Genomic DNA, 25,007 nt, shown 5'->3' with positions numbered 1-25,007 from the left:
GAGCCAGAGGAGGGTGAGAGTTTAATGGGAAGAGTAAGGGAAAGAATAAGCGGGCACAAAGAGATCATGATATGGTATTGGATGGGGTCACTGGGGCAAATGGAGAGTTAGAGGAAGAAAGCAGATGAGAAACTTCTATATCTCTGAGATGGAAAAGGAGGAGAGATTTTTAGGAGGGGAAGGGAAGCCAAGGAGAGAGGGAAGGTCATTGTGCAATATTTTATCAATTTTTTCTTGGAAGAAATTGGTGAGATCCTATGTGGAGAGACAAGTTGAAGGAGAACAGCATTTAAGGAATAAGTCAAAAATGGTGAAAAGATGGCTGGGGTCAAGGGCATGAGATTCAATTAAAATGGAAAAGTAGAATTGTTTAGGTAGGAAGAGGTCAGAACTGAAGGAAGAGAACAAATTTGTAGTTGAGGAAGTTAGCCTGATCATGGAATTTCTACCAGGGATGCTCTGAGTCAGAAATAGGGGTTAGCAGGATGGATCTTAAGAAGGGAAAGAGTCAAGGGTGGAAGAGAGTGAACTCTGGAGAAAATCAACAACCATATCAATGGAAGAAAGGGAAGGGATGGCAAGGATGGGAGGACTGAGAGATTGGAAGTCATGGAAAGGCTGAGTCACAGGGCATGATGAAGGGGGCTGATGGGCAATGCTGACTGATACCAGGTGACATTTACAAACAAACAAAATTCTAAGAAGTTTGCTTTGTGGATTTTTAAAAAAATGTTACTAAAATGTGTAATTCTGCTGTGTGTGTTCAAGAGTTCTTTATGCATTTTGTAAGTGTACGCGTGTACACTTACCCACGTGTCACTATAAAAAAAATCCCCTTTCCCACTTCCATTCTATGATCAATCTGCAAATAAGACCAAGCTAAAGTATTTCATAGCCCAACTCCTTCCTCCCAACATTCTAAAACACTAAGTTTGAGCTGATAAAACAGAAAAAGTTTCAGCATGAGGATTGTGAAGATTCATAACTTTAAAACTACTTATCTCAGTTTCTTCTGATGACTTGTTTTGTAGCACCAAAGACAAAAAAAACAAGCAAAATTTGAAGACTATGAGCTGTAATTTACAGTATACAAGGTTGTATATGAATTCAAATTTGTTTTATATTGTATTAACTGACAAAGACATAAAATGAGACCATATTTTAAAGACAAAAGCACAAAGATACAGCACTAAGGTTGGAATGTGCGGCTTTAACTGCATTTTCTGACTTTGCATACTTTATTTCTCAGCCTTAACACTGCAAAAATGAACACTAATGCAAGATATCTAATCAAAACAATCTACTAGAAATTTATTAAGGGCAAGGGGGAAAGAGCAAGGAAATAATACATATTAACTTCTATGAAAGTAGTAAATAAATAGCATTTTACATGTACACACATAATATTATATTAACATGAGATTTCTTAAGCAAGATAGTTAATGTCCAAATGGGGTATAATTTCAATGTTGTCCATGAAAATTCAGGTCAATAAGTGGTAGTACCAAGACTTGCTTGCCCAGTTATTATATGTATACTATATTATAATTGGGCAAGCAAGTCTGTATTCAGGATATATATATAGAAGTTAGACATGTGCTTAAATACCTTGTTGAATCAGGCCTATGATGCCAAAAGTGTGCCATGTGCTTTACAAATAGGATTTCACCACACACAGACAAGGAATTTACTCTTGAGTATCCAGACTCAAATACATTGTGTATGTTAATAACGGATTATTAGCACTAATTAGTAGGGCTGTCAAGCGATTAAAAAAATTAATCGCAATTAATCATGCTGTTAAACAATAATAGTATACCATTTATTTAAATATTTTTGGATGTTTACTACATTTTCAAATGTATTGATTTCAATTACAACACAGAATACAAAGTGTATACTGTTTACTTTATATTTATTTTTAATTACAAATATTTGCATTGTAAAAAACAAAAGAAATAGTATTTTTCAATTCACCTAATACAAGTATTGTACTGCAATCTTTTTATCATGAAAGCTGAACTTACAAATGTAGAATTATGTACAAAAAATAACTGCATTCAGAAATAAAACAATGTAAAACCTACAAGTCCCCTAAGTACTACTTCAGCCAATCGCTCAGACAAACAAGTTTGGTTACAAGTTGCAGGAGATAATGCTGCCTGCTTCGTTTACAATGTCACCTGAAAGTGAGAACAGGTGTTTGCTGGCGTCACAATATTTACGTGCCAGATCCACTAAAGAGTCATATGTTCCTTCATGCTTCAACTACCATTCCAGAGGACATGCATCCATGCTGATGATGGGTTTGTAACGTTGCACTCCATATGATTTTATGAAAATATGCTAGTGAGTGTGAATATAATGTAACTGGAATATGCTTTGTGCAAAAAAAAAAGTCTCTTATAAGGTATCATTACAAATTTTATAATCTCCTGTGTGTGTCCATCCTATTTGTATGAATGTATTATTTTTGTATCTGAAAATAGGAATATAAAAAGAAAAGGAGTTCATGCATCCGATGAAGTGAGCTGTAGCTCACTAAAGCTTATGCTCTAATAAATTTGTTAGTCTCTAAGGTGCCACAAGTACTCCTTTTCTTTTTGCGAATACAGACTAACATGGCTGCTACTCTGAAACCTAGGAATATAAAATACAACTCTGAGGTCCTACTGTAGTTATGCAAAGTGTGGGCCGTTAATGGTGATTTAGAAGCTTAATGGCTCCCATCAACTAGGACAACTGACTGTAGATGGCTCTGTTTCCTTGCAAGCCTTCCTGTGAGTCAGGCCAGGAAAAATGAAGGCTTAGGGTCTCACAGGACATGTGACCATGTCACCTGGTACTGAAATCCATCTTAAACCCAGTGCTTTTCCATTTAGGAGGAGGGGTGGACACCCAGAGACACAAAAGATTCCCGCCTTGTGCCAAAGCTATAAAATGGGGTGGAACAGAACAAAGGGGGCTGCAGTCATGAGAAATCCCCTAGCTACCACCTGAGCTGGAACAAGTACTGTACCAGGGGAAAGAATTGGGCCCAGACTAGAAAGGAGTCTAGTCTGTGAAAGCAGCTTATTGGAACATCTCTGTGGGTGAGATTTCATCTGTATTCAGTTTCCTACAGTGTTAGGTTTAGACTTGCGTGTTTTATTTTATTTTGCCTGGTAACTTATTTTGTTCTGTCTGTTATTACTTGGAACCACTTAAATCCTACTTTTTAAATTTAATAAAATCACTTTTGCTTATTAATTGACCAAGAGTTCATGACTAATACCTGGGGGAGCAAACAGCTGTGCATCTCTATCAGTGTTATAGAGGGTGGAAAATTTATGAGTTTACCCTGTATAAGTTTTATACAGAGTAAAATAGATTTATTTGGGGTTTGGATCGAATTGGGTATCTGGGTGCTAGAGACAGGAGCACTTTCTAAGCCATTTTCTGTTAAATCTGCACCTTTTGGGGGACATGGTTCAGACTTTGGTCTGTGTTTGCAGCAGGCTAGCATGTCTGGCTCAACAAGACAAGAGTACTGAAGTCCCAAGCTGGCAGGGAAAATGGGATCAGAGGTAGTCTCAGCATATCAGGTGGCAGTCCCAAGGTGGTCTCTGTGACCCAACCTGTCACAGGATTCTGCTCAATAACGCTCCAAAGCAGAGCGGACTGATGCATGTTCATTTTCATCCTCTGAGTCAGATGCTACCAGCAGAAGGTTGATTTTCTTTTTGGTGGTCCGGTTCTGTAGTTTCCCCATCGGAGTGTTGCTCTTTTAAGACTTCTGAAAGCATGCTCCACAGCTCGTCCCTCTCAGATTTTGGACAGCACTTCAGATTCTTAAACCTTAGATTGAATTTTGTAGCTATTTTTAGAAATCTCACATGATACCTTCTTTGTGTTTTGTCAAATCTGCTGTGAAAGTGTTCTTAAAACAAACATGTGCTGGGTCATCATCCGAGACTGCTATAACATGGAATATATGACAGAATGCAGATAAAACAGAACAGGAGACATAGAACTCTTCCCCCAAGGAATTCAGTCACAAATTTAATGATCACATTATTTTTTAACGAGCATCATCAGCATGGAAGCATCTCCTCTGGAATGGTGGCTGAAGTATGAAGCGGCATACGAACGTTAAGCATATCTGACACGGAAATACCTTGCAATGCCGGCTACAAAAGTGCCATGTGAATGCCTGTTCTTACTTTCAGATGACATTGTAAATAAGAAGCAGGAAGCAGTATTTCCTGTAAATGTAAACACATTTATTTGTCTTAGCAATTGGCTGAACAAGAAGTAGGACTGGGTGACTTTTAGGCGTTAAAGTTTTCCATTGTTTTATTTTTGAGTGCAGTTATGCAACAAAAAAAAAAAAAATCTACATTTGTAAGTTACACTTTCACGATAAAGAGATTGCACCCCACTGCTTGTATGAGGTGAACTGAAAAATACTATTTCTTTTATCATTTTTAAAGTGCAAATATTTATAATAAAAATAATATCAAGCGAGCTCTGTACACTTTGTATTCTGTGTTGTAATAGAAATCAATACATTTGAAAATGTAGAAAAACATCCAAAAATATTTAATAAATTTCAATTGGTATTCTATTGTTTAACAATGTGATTAATTGTGATTAACTTTTTTATTCTAGATTAAATTTTTTTAGTTAATCGTGTAAATTAACTGCCATTAATTGACAGCCCTACTAATTAGGCAACAGCGTACAGAACTACTAAAAAATGTTTAGCTAATCTGAGATGTCTACTGACTGATTGAAAGCTTCCAGAAATTCAGCTAATGTCTTGGGAACAATCAGTCAGAATGCAAAACAAGATCTCAGTAGTTCTGAATATATCCTGATTACGATTTGTATCAAAAGTGTTAGAGGGTATTCACTGATTAAAGTGGGTAGACAATGATTTGTGCTAGAAATATCTCTAGAATAAATTATTGAGAGGTATATTTAGTTCAGATTAGTTTGCAGTTATTTAAGCAGGCATGCTTCACTGAGACAAACCTGTTCAGAGAGCCACAAAATACTTCTCACTTTCAACTATTCAAGCAAAGCCCACCAAAGTTTTTAAACAAAATCTATTATTCAATAATGTTTATAATGGTAAAGATGAATTCAAAATAATACTTCCCAAATTAACTACAATCCCTACCATAATAAATACTGTATATAGTTAATGTAATTTGGAGTTCATCATTTCTGCAATTCAGAACCTCTAGGATATTCTGAAGGGCAATACTTAGGTAAGACAAGATTAAATAAATATTTTAAATGTCTCAAACTGAGCTGGCAAGTATATAAACTAGTTACATAGTGAACAAGAACCCAAGAGTTTCAATATGTAATGGAGATGGAATACAAAGATGAATCATACCCACTTTTAAAATAACTGATAAGATAAAAATAAAATTTGTAATCCTTCCTAATTAATGAGCAAATTCTTAGTCAAATATGGTTATATGATTAATTAATCCAAGTTATATGAAATACGATTGTCTCAGCAAATCAAAGAGCAAGGATGCTGCAGTTATTGAAGCATAACTATCTCAGTTATACAATTCCAGCACTTGCCTAATTTGGTGCTTAGCTATCAAGCTGACAGGCACTTTAGAATTCCCTGAACTCTGAGTGTGGATATCCAATTTGCATAATCACTGCATAAAAAAGTTGAAGGCAGTTTAGGGACAAGGGATCATGACTTAATTTCATTTATAATGTGAAAACAGAATAAAGTCCAGACCAGTAATACATACACACACACACACAGGAGTTGGTGCTTTAAAAAGGCCAGTTTCACATAGCTCAATAATTATGAGCCAAATCAGCTGGGAGGAAGAATTTAATCAGAAAAATGTGAATGATAATTGGGAATTGTTTTAGAACAATTCACTAGACACCCAAAAAACCACAACTGAGGAAGAAGGTACTCTTTCCATTCCAGTTGTCTCTCAGGAGGATGTGAAACAGCAACTACTGAAGTTAAACACTTTTAAATTAGCAGGCCTGGATAACTTACATCCAAGAGTTTCAAAAGAAATGGCTGAGGAGCTCACTGGATCGTGAATGATGATTTTCAGTAAGTCTTGGAACACTGGGGAAGTTCCAGAAAACTGAAAGAAAGCTACTATTATGTCAACATTTAAAATAGGTAAATGGGATGACTCATGTAATTATAGGTCTGGCAGTCTGACATTAATCCTGGGTAAGACAATGGAACAGCAAATATGGGACTCAATTAATAAAGAATTAAAGGACAGTAACATAATTAATCACAATTAACATGGGTTTATAGAAAACAGATCCTGTCAAACTACCTTGATTTTTTTTTATGAGATTACAAATTTGGTTGATAAAGGTAATAGTGATTATATAATGCACAGATTTCTATAAGGCATTAGATCTGGTATAACATTTTGATTAAAAACTAGACTATAAAATTAACAAGGTATACTTTTAAACTGATTAAACACTGGCTAAGTGATAAATCTCAAAATATAGTTGCAAACAGGGGATCATCATAGAACAGGTATGTTTCTAATGGGATTAGTTCTTGGCCCTACACTAGTTAATATCTTTATCAATGACCTCAAAGAAAACAGAAAATCATCTCTGATAAAGTTTGCAGTTGACACAAAAATTGAAATAATGATAAATAATGAAACGGGTATATCACTGATTCAGAGTAATTTGGAACACTTGGTAAACTGAGTGCAAGCAAACAATATTCATTTTAATATGGCTAACTGTAAATATATATATCAAGGAACAAAAAATGTAGGCCATACTTACAGAAAAGGGACAATTGTGAAAACTGTCTCTATTGTATGAGCATTTTCTGCTGCTTATGGAGATTGAGAGTACCCAAATGTAATATCCAGACTGATGGTCATGGTTGACAGGCAGGAAAAATGGAGAGCAATATGACCTAGAATTGACTCCCAAGTTGTTCTAATTTAACATCTGAAGAGGAGTAATCTAAAACTTTTAAAAGGAGGCCTTAGAATTTGCTGAATTCTCAGCGTGTTCTGATAACAGAACTAGAACCATTTGCATGTCTGTTTGGCTCTGCACTTACTCATAGAAAGGTTCTAGCTTATATATGATGGATAATCAGCTGAACATGAGCTCCCTATCTGACCCCAGCAACTGATAAAATCATTCCTGAAAGAGAATGGATCCCTGTTGTCCTTAGGATCTGAGCTAGAACATCTAGTGTAATCAGCAACAATAAATCATCTTTCCAAACTGTTCAATTAATCCTGTTTGAATGGTGTCCACCAAAAGACAAGGTTCAAAAATAATGATCTTTTAGCAGAAGAAACGTATTGTCCATAAAAATAAAAACAGCAAAACATTTGTCAACAATCTGTTATGCATTATGGACAAAATCCTAAGCACAGTACCCAAAGCAGGAGGATCAGGATGTACAAGATGATGTACAAGAGAGGAATTCTCCTCACCAACCTGGATCTCTGCAGAGGCTACTTCACCCAAATAGCTTCAGTAGTGCTCTCCAGCATCGACACATGCCACCATCACCAGTGGGAGCAAGCGCCAGAGGATCTGCAAAATGATGGATCTCCTGTACCTTCCTCCACCTTCTCTCACACAACTTCAAGGTGACGTGTCTCAATATAACACATGCACCATACACTCTGCCTCTTCATGCACCACCACTAAATCAAAAACATTTTTCTATAACAATGTATTTATCCTTGTAGAACATTCAAACCAATTCTTAGAAATTGCACAATAAACTGCTATGTGATACTAATGATGTAAAAACACATAAGTGATTACCTCTCCTATGAAGACAACCATAACACAGTCCAGTTTCTCTTCTGGAGACAATTTATCAATAAGGGAATGAAGAGTTTCTGTAAGATAAGACTTTACTTTTCTCTTCACAGTGGGAATTCCCATTACAATTGAAACTGAAAATAAATAAAAAAACACAATCAATATACAAGTCTTTATATAACAAAGCATTAATTCAGAAATACACACAAAATATTAAGAGATAACACGGTAACCAAAAACAATTTCAAAGCATACCAGTATCTTTGAGAATACAATTAATAGTAACAACATCAATTCTTAGAGGAAACACAGCCAGCCAAAAAAAAAAAAAAAAGCAAATGCTGAAAGTGTCACAGTATTAATATGTATGTATTGTTAAGATGCATACAACTGTGGTACCAGTTAGTTAAGGTTGCACTTAGACTTACACAAAGTACACTAAAATCCTTTTCCAGAGTTTAGTCTCCAAATTTAGTAAAACAGTTTTTCACAAACTAATCTTCTATGTATTTTTTTATTAAAATATTTAATAACATTTGCAGAAGAAACTTATTAAAACCTCTTCTTCCCCATAAACTACCCCAAATATCATCACTCTGACTCCCACCACATTGATGCTAATCCCACCGACCTATCCCTATCTTCCACATGGCTGTTCAATTTTCATGCTCGTTAGCTCACTCCCAATACAAAGGGCTGCCCTCCTACTGGGAGCAGAATGGGTGGGGGGAATAAAAGGGATGAGTAGGACTGGATGCAGTAATGAGGAAGCGTAGTGGCCCTGTGCTGAAGCAGCTGTACTTAAAGGTATCTCACCTTTAAATACACAAAATCAAGTTAGAGCTGAAAATGCTGACTGCATTCTTAACTCATCCTCTTGTGCTTACAAACTACAGATCTCCTAGAAAGGTATGTGATGTTAAATGTGCATTGAGTAGAAATGCCTATCCAGCAAGCACAACAGAAAAAGAGAAGGATGGTGAAGCAAATCTTAATTTCTCTTCTGTTTTTAGGACCCTTGATTTTAAATATTTTTTTTTTGCAATTTAAATTCTGGTTGCTTAAACCGGTGGAAGAAAGTCTGAATCCTTCACTTTGCTGGTTAAATACATATAAATAGGCCCTACCAAATTCACAATCCATTTTTGTCAATTTCAGAGTCATAGCATTTTAAAAATCTTGAATTTCAGTTTCAGAAATTTAAATCTTAAATTTCATGGTGTTGTAAGCATGAATATGTATTTTAAAAACAGAAAAATATAAACATGTAAAGCCCTTAAGTCAGCATTTCTCAAACTGGGGGTCCTGACCCAAGAGGGGGTCACAAGGCTATATGGGGGCAGGTGTCGCAGTATTGCCACCTGGGCTTCTGTGCTGCCTTCGGTGTTGGACGGCCAGAAAGCAGATGTCTGGACGCCAGCTCTGAAGGCAGTGCCACCAGCAGCAGCAGCAGCGCAGAAGTAAGGGTGGCAATACACCCTACCATTCCATCCTTCTGCACTGCTGTTGGTGGCAGTGCTGCCTTCAGCACCCAGCCAGCAGCTGCTACTCTCCAGCTGTCCAACTCTGAAGGCAGTGCAGAAGTAAGGGTGGCAATACCGCAACCCCCTTACAATAGCCTTGCAGTCCTTTTTGGGTCAGGACCCCCAGTTTGAAAAACACTTTGTACTTTTGTATACTTTTCCCCCCAATATAGTATAGGGGAAAAAGTGCACAAAAGACTAGATTTCATGGGGGAGATCAGATTTCACGGTCTGAGACACATTCTTCACGGACACGAATTTAGAAGAGCCCTACATATAAAATACGTATTTCAATTTTGTTAGTGGGTGTGACTGAATACAAGACTTGATTCTGCACATTGATATATGGGCATGCATCTTGTTATAACAAGGACAGAATCAAATGCACAGAACACAAAAAAAGACACTAACTGTAATACTACTATCAAAACAAGGAAGCTTCCATTATGAGAGAATCAGCAGCTCCAGATCAAAAGGCAGTCAGACACATATGGATTAATATGTCGGGTCTTTATGCCTTATAGACATGCAGACATGCTTCCAAGTACATGATTCTGGTTGGGCTTTATCTGCTTTAAGGACTGCAGCTCCAAGAATGGAATTATGTAGAGATCTACTGATGAAGGAGCAGAACTTTTGAGGATTAATCACTTGTTTTGGTGAATATTTATATTTACGAAGTATAAGGAATCAATAAGAGTAAAAATATGTAGTCTAATAGCAGACGTGTTTTTCTCCTCCAACCAGGGTCCAACTTTTATGGAAAGGACCAAGCCAATTATTAGGTACCCATAATTCCAGGTCCTCTGAGTTATACACTGGAATTCATTGGTGAGAACACAAGACACGAACTTTGAAACGGTTAAATCCATTCTCGATTTACCTATATATCTGAGTAGCCAAAGGGATGTGTCAGAAAACTAGTTTCAGAGCCTGTAATAGTTCCATGCCTTGTTAATTTTCATAAATCTCATTAAAAGATAACACAATTTGATCCAGATTAAGTGCTTTTTATCTATACCTTAGCACCTGGGGTAGTGTGTGATCTGGGATTATGCAGTAAAGAGCAAAACTGAAGACAACTCCTTTTATCTTGGATTCATTCGAGTTCTAAGAGATACCATACAAATAACATTGCAGCTACCAAACAATACTTTAAATTAGGATATTACCAAAACAAAATTAGGAAGTCCTTCAAACATATTATTTTTATATAATATACATTATATATTATTTTATATATATATATATATATAAACACAAACATTATTTAAATAATGCCAGCATACCGCCTGTTCGTCCCAGGCCAATCTGCACAGAAGGCTGAAGGCTTCCTTCATTCTTCAACAAATGAGGCAAATGGTAATAGATATTCGGCACTTGAAGAGATTTTCTGCTTATTAGCTCTTTTAACAATTTCAGTGTTTCATCTGCAAACACATATAAAACCAGTAATGAAGAAAATTAATCAGAGAGGCTATATGTTTATGCAGGAATAAAACATATGCAATTCCAAAACTGATCATTCATTCATGCTTTGTTTGAGTTAGGAACCATTTTTAAGTTTTGTATACCAGGAAGTAAAGTTTTCTGTTTTTAATTTTTAAAAGAGTTATGAACGAGATTGATTTTTAATAGTTTTCTGAAAACAGGATCATACTTACATCATCGCATGTGAGTTAAAATGTGCTATGACCAATGACAGAGAGGAAGTAACTCACCTTGAGTAGAATCCTCCATAAATATTTACCTTGGGTGTGTCTTCATATCATACAGTATATTGGGTTTATTAGACCCCAAACATTCAAAATAATCTGCATCTATTCTCACATGAGCTCAAGCAACATTTTAATCCTCAAATAAATAACTTCAAAATTGCATGCACATTTTTACATACATTGCACGCAAATATATTGCACAGAAATAGGACTTCACACAGTATACAATGCAACAGTCCAGGGATTAAATTTGGATATACTTTTTATAATAAAAACAGATATACCTAACAAAAGTAGGCATATAAATTATTTACTACAGTTAAATACTAAAGATAAACCAGTTCTTAAGATGTTTCCACAATGGAGCATAAATATCAGCTTTGAAATTCCCTAGCCAGTATGTGTCAACTCTCTTAAATCAAACATGAAAACCGTAGCCAATTTTTTTAATTAGAAAAAAAGCCATAGCACCTCATATTGACCTTTGAGATCTCATGAGTCTCAAAGATCAGGTCAGAAACTGGTTGGGAGATTTCCAAAGAAAACCTACCTACCTTAGAAGTGATGGTGACTCAGCAGATATCACTCTTTCCTGGGAAGCTGAAATGAACCAGTGTTTCCTATACAACTGGAGATGCCTTTTTTGGATTAAATCTAAAACTAAACTCCTGAATACTTATAGTCTTGAAAAGGCCCTTGTACAAAGTGCAATGAGTAGAGATGTTAGCTTCAATGTGTGGGCTAAATTCCAATTTGGGTGATTATACTCTTCCTGTCAAAATTTTCTCTGCAGTTTCAATTGCAGAAGTGGACATGCAAGTTCACCCAAATGTATTCCAGGGTGGATGAATGATAAGATCTGTAAAGCAATTTGGATTCCTTCTAGATCTAAGGTACTAAACAAATACAATATATAGATTTGATAATTTATATTTTATTTAAAATATACCAATCATAGTAATCTCTGGCACATTTACAATTCATTAAATTTAACACAAGAATTGGTGAACCAGTGTCAACCCAAAATAAGAGGCAACAATCCCAAAATTACAATGTTAAAAATAATTATACCTAGCCCATACATCCCCTAGGAAAAAGTCACAGTGAAGACTTAGTCTTTATGTGTGCCCAAAAAGTCTCAACTTGGGTTCTGTCAAACCAATAAGGTAAGTGAATTACAGAGTAGAAGGTTCTCCAGCAAAAAAACTCTGCCACCATTTGTTCAAAACTGAGATGGTTAGTGAGAATACCACAACTGACTTAAGAAGGCAGGACAGCACACGGGAGGGGAGACTACCTTTTAGGTAACTATGCTCAAGCCATAGAGAGTTTTAAAGATGTATATTACTATTTTTAATTGCACCAAGTAGTGAACAGAAAAAGACAGTGCAGTCTTTGGAGAACTGGTATAATATGATTTCTTACGGCCAAACATTCTGTACAAAAAGGCCAATACATTTTACATAAAGACAAACACGAACTAAAACTCCATATCGAATCATCTCTGAACTTTGTGAAAGTTCAGATTAAGATCCAAATCCAAACTTTATGGCTCAGGGTCATCTCTAATTCTGCATGATCTCTAGCTTCTAAATGTTCTACAGTCTTAAACCACTATGGAGAATGCATTGCAATAGTCCAATGTGGATATCACAACGACATGGCTAACAATGGCAATGTACACATCAGAAAGAAAATCACAAGATATGTTACATGCAGATTTTAAAAAGTAATGTCCCCAGTGCTCCTGGTATCCCAGGTGGCTATCTAAAATCCAGAAGAGTGAGACATTAACGTACTGACGGACAACTTTTTAAATCAGTACCTGGCTGGAGGACCTAAGACACGAGCTGTAGAATACAGAGTAGATTCATCTTTCTATAAAAGGCACTACTTGTTGAAGTTTTTCAACATTCTATAGTAGAACTAGGAAGTGACAGCAGACCTCAAATAAAATTTGTTTTAGGTGTACTTCTCTCATATGAAAAAAATCAGGGAGTATTGGTTTAATTAGCTAGACTGAGGTCCTTTGGAACAAAATTATTTTTGGCAATTTTGACTTTTTAGAGACAAGTTAAATCTCTTAAAGTCAGGGGAATATACCTCAAAAAAGAAACAGTGACAAAACTATTACAATATGGTTGTGCTGGCTAATAATCTTTCCATATACAGTTCTTGTTAGTTTTGAGGATTTGCCTCATAATTTGATGAAAAGGAAAAAGAGGTAATTATTTTTAAATATTTAATTATTAGTTTTGCAGAAAAGGTTAACAAATGTTTGCTGCTATTTACTACACTTTGCATTGCTTAAAAGGCAAACTTTAGAAACACAGAATCCCCAAATCAGATCCTGGCAGGTAAAGAGGATTTCATTCTACTTTTAACATTTGCATGAATTACTAGTTTCCTTTTTTTTTTTTTTTCCATTTTTAAAGTTGATCAGTTTTAGCTTAAAATGTGTAAAAATATTATACAAATTGCTGCCCGATTACCTGTACTGAATAGCACCCAGAAGCCCCAAACCTATTTTACTAGGCACTTGAACAACTATGTAGTCCTTGAAGAGATTACAATCTAATTTAAAATATGATACAATGAGTGGATATAACAAACAGAGGGAAAGGAGGATGAAGGAAGGGGAAGAGGTACCAGAGATAAGAACATGTTTATATAAACTAGCTATATGCACAGTTGGATGGTTTCTTTTAATAATTATATACAATAGACATCAGTAATCTAGAGACGTAAAACATTAAGCATAAAAAACCCTGTATCATGGCTTGTACCTGAAAAATTGTTTAATGCATCCTTACTTCCATTTGTTTCTGCTACTGCACGTCTGAATTGCTCCAAGATGGCATTTAGCTCGGAGGAACGCTGCAGGGTTCTATGCTCAGCAATGCGAAGACGTTCCTTTAAAGCATGAAATTCCCGTTGATAAGCAATCAGCTTTTCTAGAAGGAAAAATAATGTCTGGTTACTTACTTTTGAAAACACTTCATCTGTTATTCACTCCCCAAATAACGTCCTTATATAAGACAATTTTGTTGCAAACTTTGGGCCTAGATTTCAGAGTAGCAGCCGTGTTAGTCTGTATTCGCAAAAAGAAAAGGAGTACTTGTGGCACCTTAGAGACTAACAAATTTATTAGAGCATAAGCTTTCGTGAGCTACAGCTCACTTCATCGGATGCATTTGGTGGAAAAAACAGAGACTCTGTTCCGATGAAGTGAGCTGTAGCTCACGAAAGCTTATGCTCTAATAAATTTGTTAGTCTCTAAGGTGCCACAAGTACTCCTTTTCTTTGGGCCTAGAGTCTCAGAACAAGTAGAAAAAACTTCTTTTGTAGAAGGCTGAAGGACAACCTTTATCAAATTATTAAATTAAATGCAATATACTCCTGTTAACTCCAGTGTTAGAAGAATTTAGATCAGGGTTCTCAACCAGGGATATGCAGAGGTCCTCCAGGGGATATAATCAACTCATTTAGATATTTGCCTAGTTTTACAACAGGCTATATAAAACTACAAGAAAAGTCAGTACACTAACATTTCATACAATTACTTGTTTATATTACTCTAAATACCATACACTTAAATGTGAGTACAATGTTTATATTTCAATTGATTTATAACTGTATGGTAAAATGAGACAGTAAGCAATTTTTTACTAATATTGTGCTGTGACACTTTTGTATTTTTATGTATGATTTTGTAAGCAAGTAATTTTTAAGTGAGGTGAAAATTGGGGTACATAAGACAAAAATCAGACTAGGGTTGCCCCGTCTCTGGTTTTCGACCAGAACGCCCAGACGAAAAGGGACCCTGGCAGCTCTGATCAGCACTGCTGTTAAAAGTCCAGTAGGCAGCGCAGGCAGGCTCCCTACCCACCTCCTTGCAGCTCCTGGGAAGCTGCCGGCATCTCCCTCCAGCTCCTAGGCACAGGGGTGGCCATGGAGGCTCTGCGTGCTGCCTCCACCCCCAGAGCCAACTAAGCAGCTCCCATTAGCCAGGAACCATGGGCAATGGGAGCTGAGGCGGAGGCGCCTGCAGGTGCAGGCAGCGCTCAGAGCCACGTGGTCATGCATCCGCCTAAGAGGCGGAGAGAGATCCTGGGAGCTGCCTCAGGTAAGCGTCGCCCGGAGCCTGCACCCCTCATCCCCTCCTGTGTCCCACCCCCCTACCCTAACCCTCTCCTGCACCCCAAACCCCTCATCCCTGGCCCCACCCCAGAGCCCGCACCCCAACCCGAGCCAGGCTAGAGCCTTCTCCTGCATGCCAAACCCTGGCCCCACCCCAGAACTCTCACCCACAGCCCTCACCCCCCTGCATCCCAATCCCCTGCCCCAATCCCTGTCCCGTACCCTGAACCCCTCATTTTGGCCCCACCCCAGAGTCTGCACCTCCAGCCCAGAGCCCGTACCCCCTCCAACACCATAACCTGGAGCCTTCTCTTGCACCCCAAGCTCCTCATCCCTGGCCCCACCCCAGAGTCACACCTCCAGCCAGAGTCCTCAGCCCTTCCTGCACCCCAACTCCCTGCCCCAGCCCAGAGCTCTCTCCTGCACCCCAAATGCCTCATCTCTGGCCCCACCCCAGGGCCCTCACCCACCCACCCTCACACCCCAACCCCCTGCCCAGTGAAAACGAGTGAGCGAGGGTGGGGGAGAGCGAGTGATGGAGGCAGTGGGGGGGCGTGGCCTCAGAGAAGGGGAATGGCATGGCATGGCAAGGGTGTCAGTTTTCTGCAGATAGAAAGTTGGCAACCTTAAGTCAGACACCTGAAAAGGGTACAGTACTCCGGAAAAGTTGAGAACCACTGATTTAGATGATGTAGTAATTATGCAGACACTTCTTGTAGCACAGTCTAAAACACCAAACTTTTTGGACCAAAGTACCAGATAAATTTTAATTTCAGAGTGAAACAACAAAGAACCTATTTATTATTTGAATCATTCAGAGGAGTTAGTGTAGCTGTAGCAGTATCAGACTTGGCAGCACTACTGACTCATAAATGGAGTTTGGCGATATAGTTCAACTTTAATTATTTAATCCTTTAGTACTAAATTACCAGCAATTACCCCGTGACTAAAACTGGATTCCTACTCGTATTAGTAAGCAAATATGTTAGTAGGTAAATACACATACATTTTTTTTCTTTGTTTGAGGTGCAGAAAGAGAGGAGGGCTGCAGTAAACACAAGGCCCTTTCAGTGATATCCTGAGTCCTAGGACACAACCACCCAAGAAGCTAAGCATCTTCCCTTCATTGTTGCCCTCTTCACTTTGCCAGCCTGTCAGCTCCCTGTTTTGAAGTCCCCAACCTGATCACACAGTAGCCCCACCTCTGATCTCAATCCATTTAATCCCTCTTATCTAGTAAATGGATGTTCCAACTATCCATCTGTAATCCAGTGGTGATTTCCCATGCCAACTTCTGAAAAGTGCAAAGTTAACTCTACTTAACTAAATTAAAGTTTTGCAGGTAAATTATCTTTTTGGTTGTTAAAAGACTAATACAGTACAATTCCTTCTCTATCCATGCACTGCTCATCTTTCCCTTGTTCTCCATTAAAGATTGATTATACTATATTTCTTTCTTTGTCCTTTTTACCCCCTACTTTACATTTATTTTCTCTGTAGTTAGGATGTATTATCCATTTAATATTTTGAAAACATAATTAGTTAGCTAAAATACCCTGTGTTTAGAAAAGAAGGAACAAAACACAGTTCACAAACAACTTCTTGATATGTGTCAGTTTGTTTTGCACAGAATAATACACACAATGGTCTATTGCTTCCTGCCAAAAAACCCAGGCAGCTAATTGAAAAAGAATTATTTCTTAGTTAGCAGTACCAAAATAGCCGATAGGGATTTCTTGAGACAAGTAGGAAAACCTCAGATTTTTAATTATTTTAGCAAAAAAAGAAAAACATTAAAATTTAAATAAGTTAGAAAAACAGGTCACTAAAGGATCAATAATTTAAATGAAAAAAACACTTAGGTTTCCACCATATTACCAAATGCTTCTTTCCTTCTATTTATGTTGAATCTTACAATAATTTAGTAAAACAGAGGAAGGAATTGAGATACCAAATTACTAGCCTCCTTAAAGCTGATGGAAGGACCCCAAAAGAGATCTATCTGATGAATAAAACACCATTTGTTCCCGTACAGAGAAGCAGCAAATGAGTAGAAAATTTAACAGAAGATTTGACCTTCAAAAATTCTGCAGGTTTTACAGCTTGGTCCTTGATATTTTTTTTTATTTAAGAAGCATTTATCACTTTAGGGTAAAAATGGGAAATTGATGTTTTGCCATACATACACTTTGCTTTGGAAGCCAAAAGGATCAAATAAAAATATCAATACTCAATAACTGCTAAAAGAAATGATTTTCCTGTTGAGAAATTACATAAGAACTGAATATTTTAATTCTTTGTCAGTTGTTTTCATTCAGCCAGCATAACTCCAGTAATTAAAAGTAAATGTTTAATCTGGCTTAACGTTCTGCATTTCCTGGAAAATTAACACTGTTTGCTAGTTTAGCAGTTAGGTTTCTCCATCTTTTTTTCCCTTGATCCAAGCACTGCTCATAAACAGGCAGAGTCAAAAACCCAGACATGCTCTTTTGGGAACTTGATTCTTGTGTGGTACTCTCATGAATGTAATGGGAGTTCCACTAGCATCTCAAAAGAAGAACACACTCCACAAGCTACAAATGCTGTCCATTTTCCTTGCAGCCTCAGCCACACACACATTCTATATTATACAGTTAGGGTTTTTTTAGTTCCAGGTTTTTTTAGTTCTGGCCAGCTAGCAAGTTATTTTTTTTTTTTTTTTTTTTTTTTACAATAGATACCAATTTTCTAAACTCAGCAAGAAGAATCTGGAAATATTAGTGAGTTTTTCACTGGTTTTTAAGTTATATTTTCTTTATTACTAGTCCAGTGTGTTAAAATGAATGCATTTCAACCCTTGATGATTTTAACAGTTAAGTGGTCTTTCCCTTAGCAAAAACGGGTAGCAAAAAAATAAGAAAAAGAGGAGAGAAAAACCATAGTGTAGTTTCATTTTGTATATATGTCTGCCAGAATATCTGAATACTGTAGCAGAAGCAGCCTAAATTGTAGGTTAATAGTTTGCATGACCAGAAAGCTCTGAATATCAACATTTCAAATGAAAGTCTGAACATCAAAATGGCTAAAACTCTCTCCAAACTTCGCCCAAGTCACTCTGCTGCAGTAATGTTAAAATGTTGAAGATTAAAGCTTCAGAGTTCTTAAAGCTGTCAATAGCTTTTAGATTAAATGGACAAACTACTGCAGAATAACCTTTATAATTGTACATTGAAAGACTCCACAATACAATGAGTAGAGTTGCAGCCCCTGTGGCTATCATAGGTTTCATGATACACCAGTCTTGAGAGTAGGAATTCTACAAAGAAATCTAGAAAGTATAACTGGACAGGCTTTATACTAAAGATGGTGCTACAACTACAGCAGGAAGTTGTTTAAGAACAAGTTCTCATGTTACTGTTTAGAGGTATTCTAGTATTTTTAAAAATCTACCAACAAGGGTGCAGAAGATACCATTAAAAGTATAAGATTCTGACTACACTACTGCTTTTACCAAAAATTGTAATCGTGTTCACATAGGGTTCACATGTATACATATGGTTAGCACATGGTTCCTAACATCCTGGTAGGTGTGGACAGGCTAGAATCTAAGGCCTGAAGGGAAAAACATGATCCTCTAGTCCAGGGGTTCTCAAACTGGGGATTGCGACCCCTCAGGGGGTCATGAGCTGTCAGCCTTCACCCCCAAACCCTGCTTTCCCTCCAGCATTTATAATAGTGTTTAATATAAAATGTGTTTTTAATCTATAAGGGGTGGTTGCACTCATAGGCTTGCTGTTTGAAAGGGGTCACCAATACAAAAGTTTGAGAACCACTGCTCTAGTCTGACCTCCTTCACATTGCAAGCCACAGAATCTCATCCACGCACTCCTGTAATAGACCCATAACCTCTGGCTGAGTTACTGAAGTCCTCAAATCCTGATTTAAAGACTTCAAGTTACAGAGAATCCACCATTTATACTAGTTTTAATCTGCAAGTAACCCATGCCCCATGCTGCAGAGGAAGGTGAAAAACCCCCAGGTGGGGAAAATGTATTTAATAGAAAGCTGATGGATGTTATGATGTCCAGCATAATGTTACAGTTAAATGTAGTGTCAATAGAGGAAGTTCACACCTTTCCAAGTTATTGTTTCAGTCTTTCTGCAGGCTCAGGATAACAGCACTACATTATTGCTATACCCGAGTTCACAATTGAAGGTTTCTTTTGCAACCATAAAGATTACTTTTAAAAATATAATGAAATCTTAAATTATGGAGCACAAGACGACAGTAGAGAGGAAGTGGGCATTTGGCATTTACCTGTGTACAATGCCAGATAAGTCCCGTTAGGGGGAAATTGTCAAATGCTAGCCTTTTAAGAGGAACAGATTCCAGGATTCAAAACTAACAAGCAGACTCAGCAATACTTTAGTGAAGGAAACATACAGAAATGGGTTACATTGCTATGTTTTCATTAGCCTTGTACTCAAGGTCAGTCATCAGATGGCGATAGTTAAGTCTTCAGATCCTGGAAGAATGTCTCTCTATTGGAGGCAAAAGATCAATCTGAAAAAGAGAGGAATGGGAAACAAGCCTTTTGTTCTCAAGAATCTGATTACAATTTTGTTAATACTGCTGTCCGTCAATTTCAAACAAAAACCAGCAACCCCTCAATCTGGACTGGTACATTGAAGATCCAAAGAAAGTCTTCCAATCTTATCAATTTTTGTATTCATTTGTTATATCTTGTTAAAAAAAATCAGCTATGCAGATCTAAAATACCTTTTTGTAATTAGTTACCTATTTTGAAAAAATGAATTAAACCCTACATATTACTTGCAACATGAAAGTATCAGTAGAGAATGTGGCTGTAAAACAGTCTTGCACTTTGCTACCTCAGGTGTGCATCTAACTTATATATACATTTCCCTAGCTGTGTTATTTTCTCCTGTAAAAACAAGGAATCAAAATAAAGTGATTGGTCTATTTAACAGATGTCAATAGCCTTATTCATCTAATGTTTGGCATTTTTGTCGTCCTGCAGGTTTTTTAATTGATTGAGTACTAAAACACATGCTTTCAGAACAAATTGTACAGTAGGAGATTTTTCTGAGAATGCCTGCTGACAATCACAGCCCTTGTTACATTAATTCTCTCAGACTGCTATGCCTACTAAAACTCAAACTGAATCTTTTCTAGTGGAGTTCAAATTCTTATGTGAGATGCATGGGTCTTCTTCAAAAACAAAACTGTAGTCATAATACTTCAGAACCAAAAGTAAAAATGTATTTGAAACAATTCCTACCCCATGTGTCCAGCATAATGTAATCATGGAATCACACTTAATGCAATACTTAACAAAATCTGCATAGCAAATTTTATAGATTCATAGACTATAAGACCAGAAGGGACCACTGTGACATCTAGCCTGAAATGCTAATATGAAGTTTACCTATCTGTATTTAAAAAGTGCACTGTCAAGTTAAAATTCATATTTTAAGAACAAATTTCCTCACAACTGATACTACTCTTTATTTTATTTCTTTATAGGCATTTCTATGGGGATTATCACCCCACACCAGTAACAGGTAGAAGATATTTTAAATTAAAAAGAAGATTTTTAAATTCAGTTATAATATTTTTATTGTCTATTCCCCCCCCCCCCAGAGTTTGGACAATGAAGACAGGTCCAGTTGCTTATGTGTCAATTTAGTACCATACACTAGTACAATGCTGCAAACAGTGTAGAGGAGTATATTTTCACAAAGCTCTTTCCATAGAATATATATATTTTACCTCTTGGAAAATATTTGCATTTGTCTTAGGTTTCATAAAAGCTCATTTTTACAAAATCTCAATCTGAGGTCAAAGATGACCTAACAGAATCATTTTGTTATTATGAATATAGGCTAGAGTCTTCAACTACTTTACCTTGCTCAATCAATTTGTTACTCCCCACATGAAAGAATTAATTACACAAATAGTTATCCAACTATGCAACGCCTAGAATTAAGAAAAGGAGTACTTGTGGCACCTTAGAGACTAACAAATTTATTTGAGCATAAGCTTTCGTGAGCTACAGCTCACTTCATTGGATGCATTCGGTGGAAAGTTGTAGCTCACGAAAGCTTATGCTCAAATAAATTTGTTAGTCTCTAAGGTGCCACAAGTACTCCTTTTCTTTTTGAGAATACAGACTAATACTACTGCTACTCTGAATCCTGTAATTTAGTTTTTTGACCCAGCTTTAGGAAATTTTCCAATGCACAGAAATTGGGTGCATCTGGTGCACACCATGTATTAAAAATGCTCGTTTTCTGTTGAAAAAACTTCACATAAAGACATGAAAGGGAAGTAATTGCTGTGATATGAAAATCCCTGCTCACAAAACAAAAAAAATCCAGAAATTTATCTCAATTAAAAAAAAAAATCAAAGAACATGGCTTATAATAGTCACCTACAGGTGATAAGATTGTTAAAATTCCAGAATAAGAGTACCCTCACTGGGAGCTATTTCAGAATAGCACAATTCACAGTAGTTATTCTGGTCAATTTCCCTTTATAGGCAAGCCCTAATACTGTAAGAGAACTTTGCTGCAACTTTTATGCATTTACCCTGAGATTTCTTAGGATCATATCTATACAATAAAACTCCAGTGTTGTCACCGCGTGTCAGTCAAGGCTACGTCTATTGAGTTGGTGTGAAGCCATAGAAACAGCTACAAGCATGGCTGGGAGCTCTTTTTGTTCAGAATATCAACAAGTTCAATCATTACGGGGATTTGCGGTCTGTTATCGAAATTCTCAGTCATTTTGAGTTTTTACTTTTTGACAAATTACATCCATGCAACACCAAGACATGTATCTATGCCATGCCAAGACTCCTAGATCATGATATCGGAGGTAATCACTATCTTACTCTACAGCTAATTTGCATGCACCAATTTCACTAACTATAAGAATGAGGTTTCAGAGTAGCAGCCGTGTTAGTCTGTATTCGCAAAAAGAAAAGGAGTACTTGTGGCACCTTAGAGACTAACAAATTTATTAAATTTGTTAGTCTCTAAGGTGCCACAAGTACTCCTTTTCTTTTTATAAGAATGAGACTGCTCAGATGGTGGATTACTTGGCTCAATTGCCACACTGATGCAACGGCATGGGGTTTTGGATGCTAGTAGTTTAATTACTTTCCCAGATTTTCATTCTTGTTTTCAAAGTCTGGTGCATTTTCTTTTTAAGACAGAATTACATTTGGTGTACAATTTTTGTCAACAAAGTCTCTAACTGCCAAATATCATGACTCAAGGAATCATTCAAGTTTTTATCTATTCCATGAGAAAAAATGACGTTGAACTGGAGTTTAGGTTGTATATAACTAATTTAAGAGCAGAAAATATTAGAGGCATGTTGTAAGTATTCCAAATCCAAGCACTACAAACCAAGGAAATTCACGATTAAGGTTACATTTTAGAAGAAATCCAAACATGTTAAAATTAGGACTGTCAAATGATTAAATAAATTAATCGCAATTAATCACGAGATTAAAAAAACAACATGATTAATTGCAGTTTTAATCACACTGTTAAACAATAGAAGAATAGAATAACATCTATTTAAATATTTTGGGATATTCAGTTCAATCACAAATTTAATTAACGCATTTTTTTTTAAATGAGTGTAATCAGCATGGAAACATGTCCTCTGGAATGGTAACCAAAGCATGAAGTGACATATGAATGTTTAGCATATCTGGCACGTAAATACCTTGCAATGCCAGCTACAAAAGTGCCATGCAAATGCCTGTTCTCACTTTCTGGTGACATTGTAAATAAGAAGAGGGCAGCATTATCTCCTGTAAATGTAAGCAAACTTGTTGGTCTTAGCGATTGGCTGAACAAGAAGTATGACTGAGTCAACTTGTAGGCTCTAAAGTTTACATTGTTTTGTTTTGGAGTGCAGTTATGTAACAACAAAAAAAAATCTACATTTGTAAGTTGCATTTTCATGACAAAGAGATTGCACTACAGTACTTGTCTGAGGAGAAATGAAAAATACTATTTGTTTTATTTATCATTTTACAGTGCAAATATTAGTCAAAGATAATATAAAGTGAGCATTGTATACTTTGTGTTTGTGCTGTAATTGAAATCAACATATTTGAAAATGTAGAAAAACATCCAAAAATATTAATAAATTTCATTTGGTATTCTATTATTAACAGTGCGATTAATCACAATTAATTTTTTTAATCGAGGTAATTTAAGTTAACCACTTGAGTTAACTGCAATTAATTCACAGCCCTAGTTAAAATATGAGAATGCAAAGTTAAGGCACCCAAGCAGCTTTAACTCTGCCCTATTGTGATGCCATGTAACAATACAATTATGATTAGGGCATTTAGTGTGTGTGGTCACCAGTTACCTGAAACAGATTTTTAAAGATATATTAGGTTTTTCCAAGTATAAGTCTGTTATTTTAATCAAAGATATTTTTGTTCAAATTCTAATAAAAAACCTCTAAGAAAGTCTCAGTACTTTAGTACAGTAACTCCTCACTTAACACTGTAGTTATGTTCCTGAAAATGCTATTTTAAGCAAAACAAAGTTAAGCAAATCCAATTTCCCCATAAGAATTAATAAAAAGAACTGGAGTACTTGTGGCACCTTAGAGACTAAAATTTATTCGATTCAATATGTGTAATGACCCAGCCACTCCCAGTCTCCATTCAAACCCAAGTTAATGGTATCTAGTTTGCATATTAATTCAAGCTCAGCAGTTTCTCGTTGGAGTCTGTTTTTGAAGCTTTTCTGTTGCAAAATTGCCACCCTTAAATCTTTTACTGAGTGGCCAGAGAAATTGAAGTGTTCTCCTACCAGTTTTTGAACGTTATGATTCCTGATGTCAGATTTGGGTCTATTTATTCTTTTGCCTAGAGACTGCACGGTTTGGCCAATGTACATGGCTGAGGGGCATTGCTGGCACATGATGGCATATATCACATTGGCAGATGTGCAGGTGAACGAGCCCCTGATGGCGTAGCTAATGTGATTAGGTCCTATGATGGTGTCACTTGAATAAATATGTGGACAGATGTGGCATCGGGCTTTGTTGCAAGGATAGGTTCCTGGGTTAGTGTTTTTGTTGTGTGGTGTGTGGTTGCTGGTGAGTATTTGCTTCAGGTTGGGGGGCTGTCTGTAAGCGAGGACTTGTCTGTCTCCCAAGATCTGTGAGAGTGAGGGATCACTTTTCAGGATAGTTGTAAATCTTTGATGATGCACTGGAGGTTTTAGTTGGGGGCTGAAGGTGATGGCTAGTGGCGTTCTGTTATTTTCTTTGTTGGGCCTGTCCTGTAGTAGGTGACTTCTGGGTACTCTTTTGGCTCTGTCAATCTGTTTCCTCACTTCAGCAGGTGGGTATTGTAGTTGTAAGAATGCTTGATAGAGAACTTGTAGGTGTTTGTCTCTGAGGGACTGGAGCAAATGTGGTTGTATCTTAGAGCTTGGCAGTAGACAATGGATCGTGTGGTGTGTCCTGGAGGCATGTAGGTAAGTATAGTGGTCAGTAGGTTTCCTGTATTGGGTGGTGTTTATGTGACCATTGCTTATTAGCACAGTAGTGTCCAGGAAATGGACCGCTTGTGTGGATTGGTCTAGGCTGAGGTTGATTGTGGGATGGAAATTGTTGAGATCATGGTGGAATTCCTCAAGGGCCTCTTTTCCATAGGTCCAGATGATGAAGATGTCATCAGTGTAGCGCAAGTACAGTAGTGGCGTTAGGGAACATGAGCTAAGGAAGCGTTGTTCTAAGTCAGCCATAAAAATGTTAGCATACTGTGGG

At 36.9% G+C, this 25,007-nt stretch overlaps 1 protein-coding gene across 7 annotated transcripts in view; it reads right to left on the bottom strand.

Moving 5' to 3' along the window:
• Window positions 1-25,007, bottom strand: part of MGAT4A (alpha-1,3-mannosyl-glycoprotein 4-beta-N-acetylglucosaminyltransferase A) — a 146,307-nt gene that overhangs the window by 81,303 nt on the left and 39,997 nt on the right. For 5 of the 7 annotated variants that reach the window (XM_038411892.2, XM_043519339.1, XM_043519152.1 and 2 more), the window contains 3 exons: window positions 13,840-14,007; window positions 10,625-10,765; window positions 7,813-7,946 (listed from right to left, as the gene is read on the bottom strand). In XM_038411892.2, the coding sequence (XP_038267820.1) occupies window positions 7,813-7,946; window positions 10,625-10,765; window positions 13,840-14,007 (443 nt within the window). The remainder of the gene's footprint in view (window positions 1-7,812; window positions 7,947-10,624; window positions 10,766-13,839; window positions 14,008-25,007) is intronic. The other 2 variants (XM_038411920.2, XM_038411909.2) reach the window with 1 other exon arrangement.

This window comes from Dermochelys coriacea, chromosome 1 (assembly GCF_009764565.3).
Source record: "Dermochelys coriacea isolate rDerCor1 chromosome 1, rDerCor1.pri.v4, whole genome shotgun sequence".
Classification (NCBI taxonomy): domain Eukaryota; kingdom Metazoa; phylum Chordata; order Testudines; family Dermochelyidae; genus Dermochelys; species Dermochelys coriacea.
Note: the sequence above shows the minus strand (reverse complement) of the source record. Positions and strands in the feature narration are given on the sequence as shown.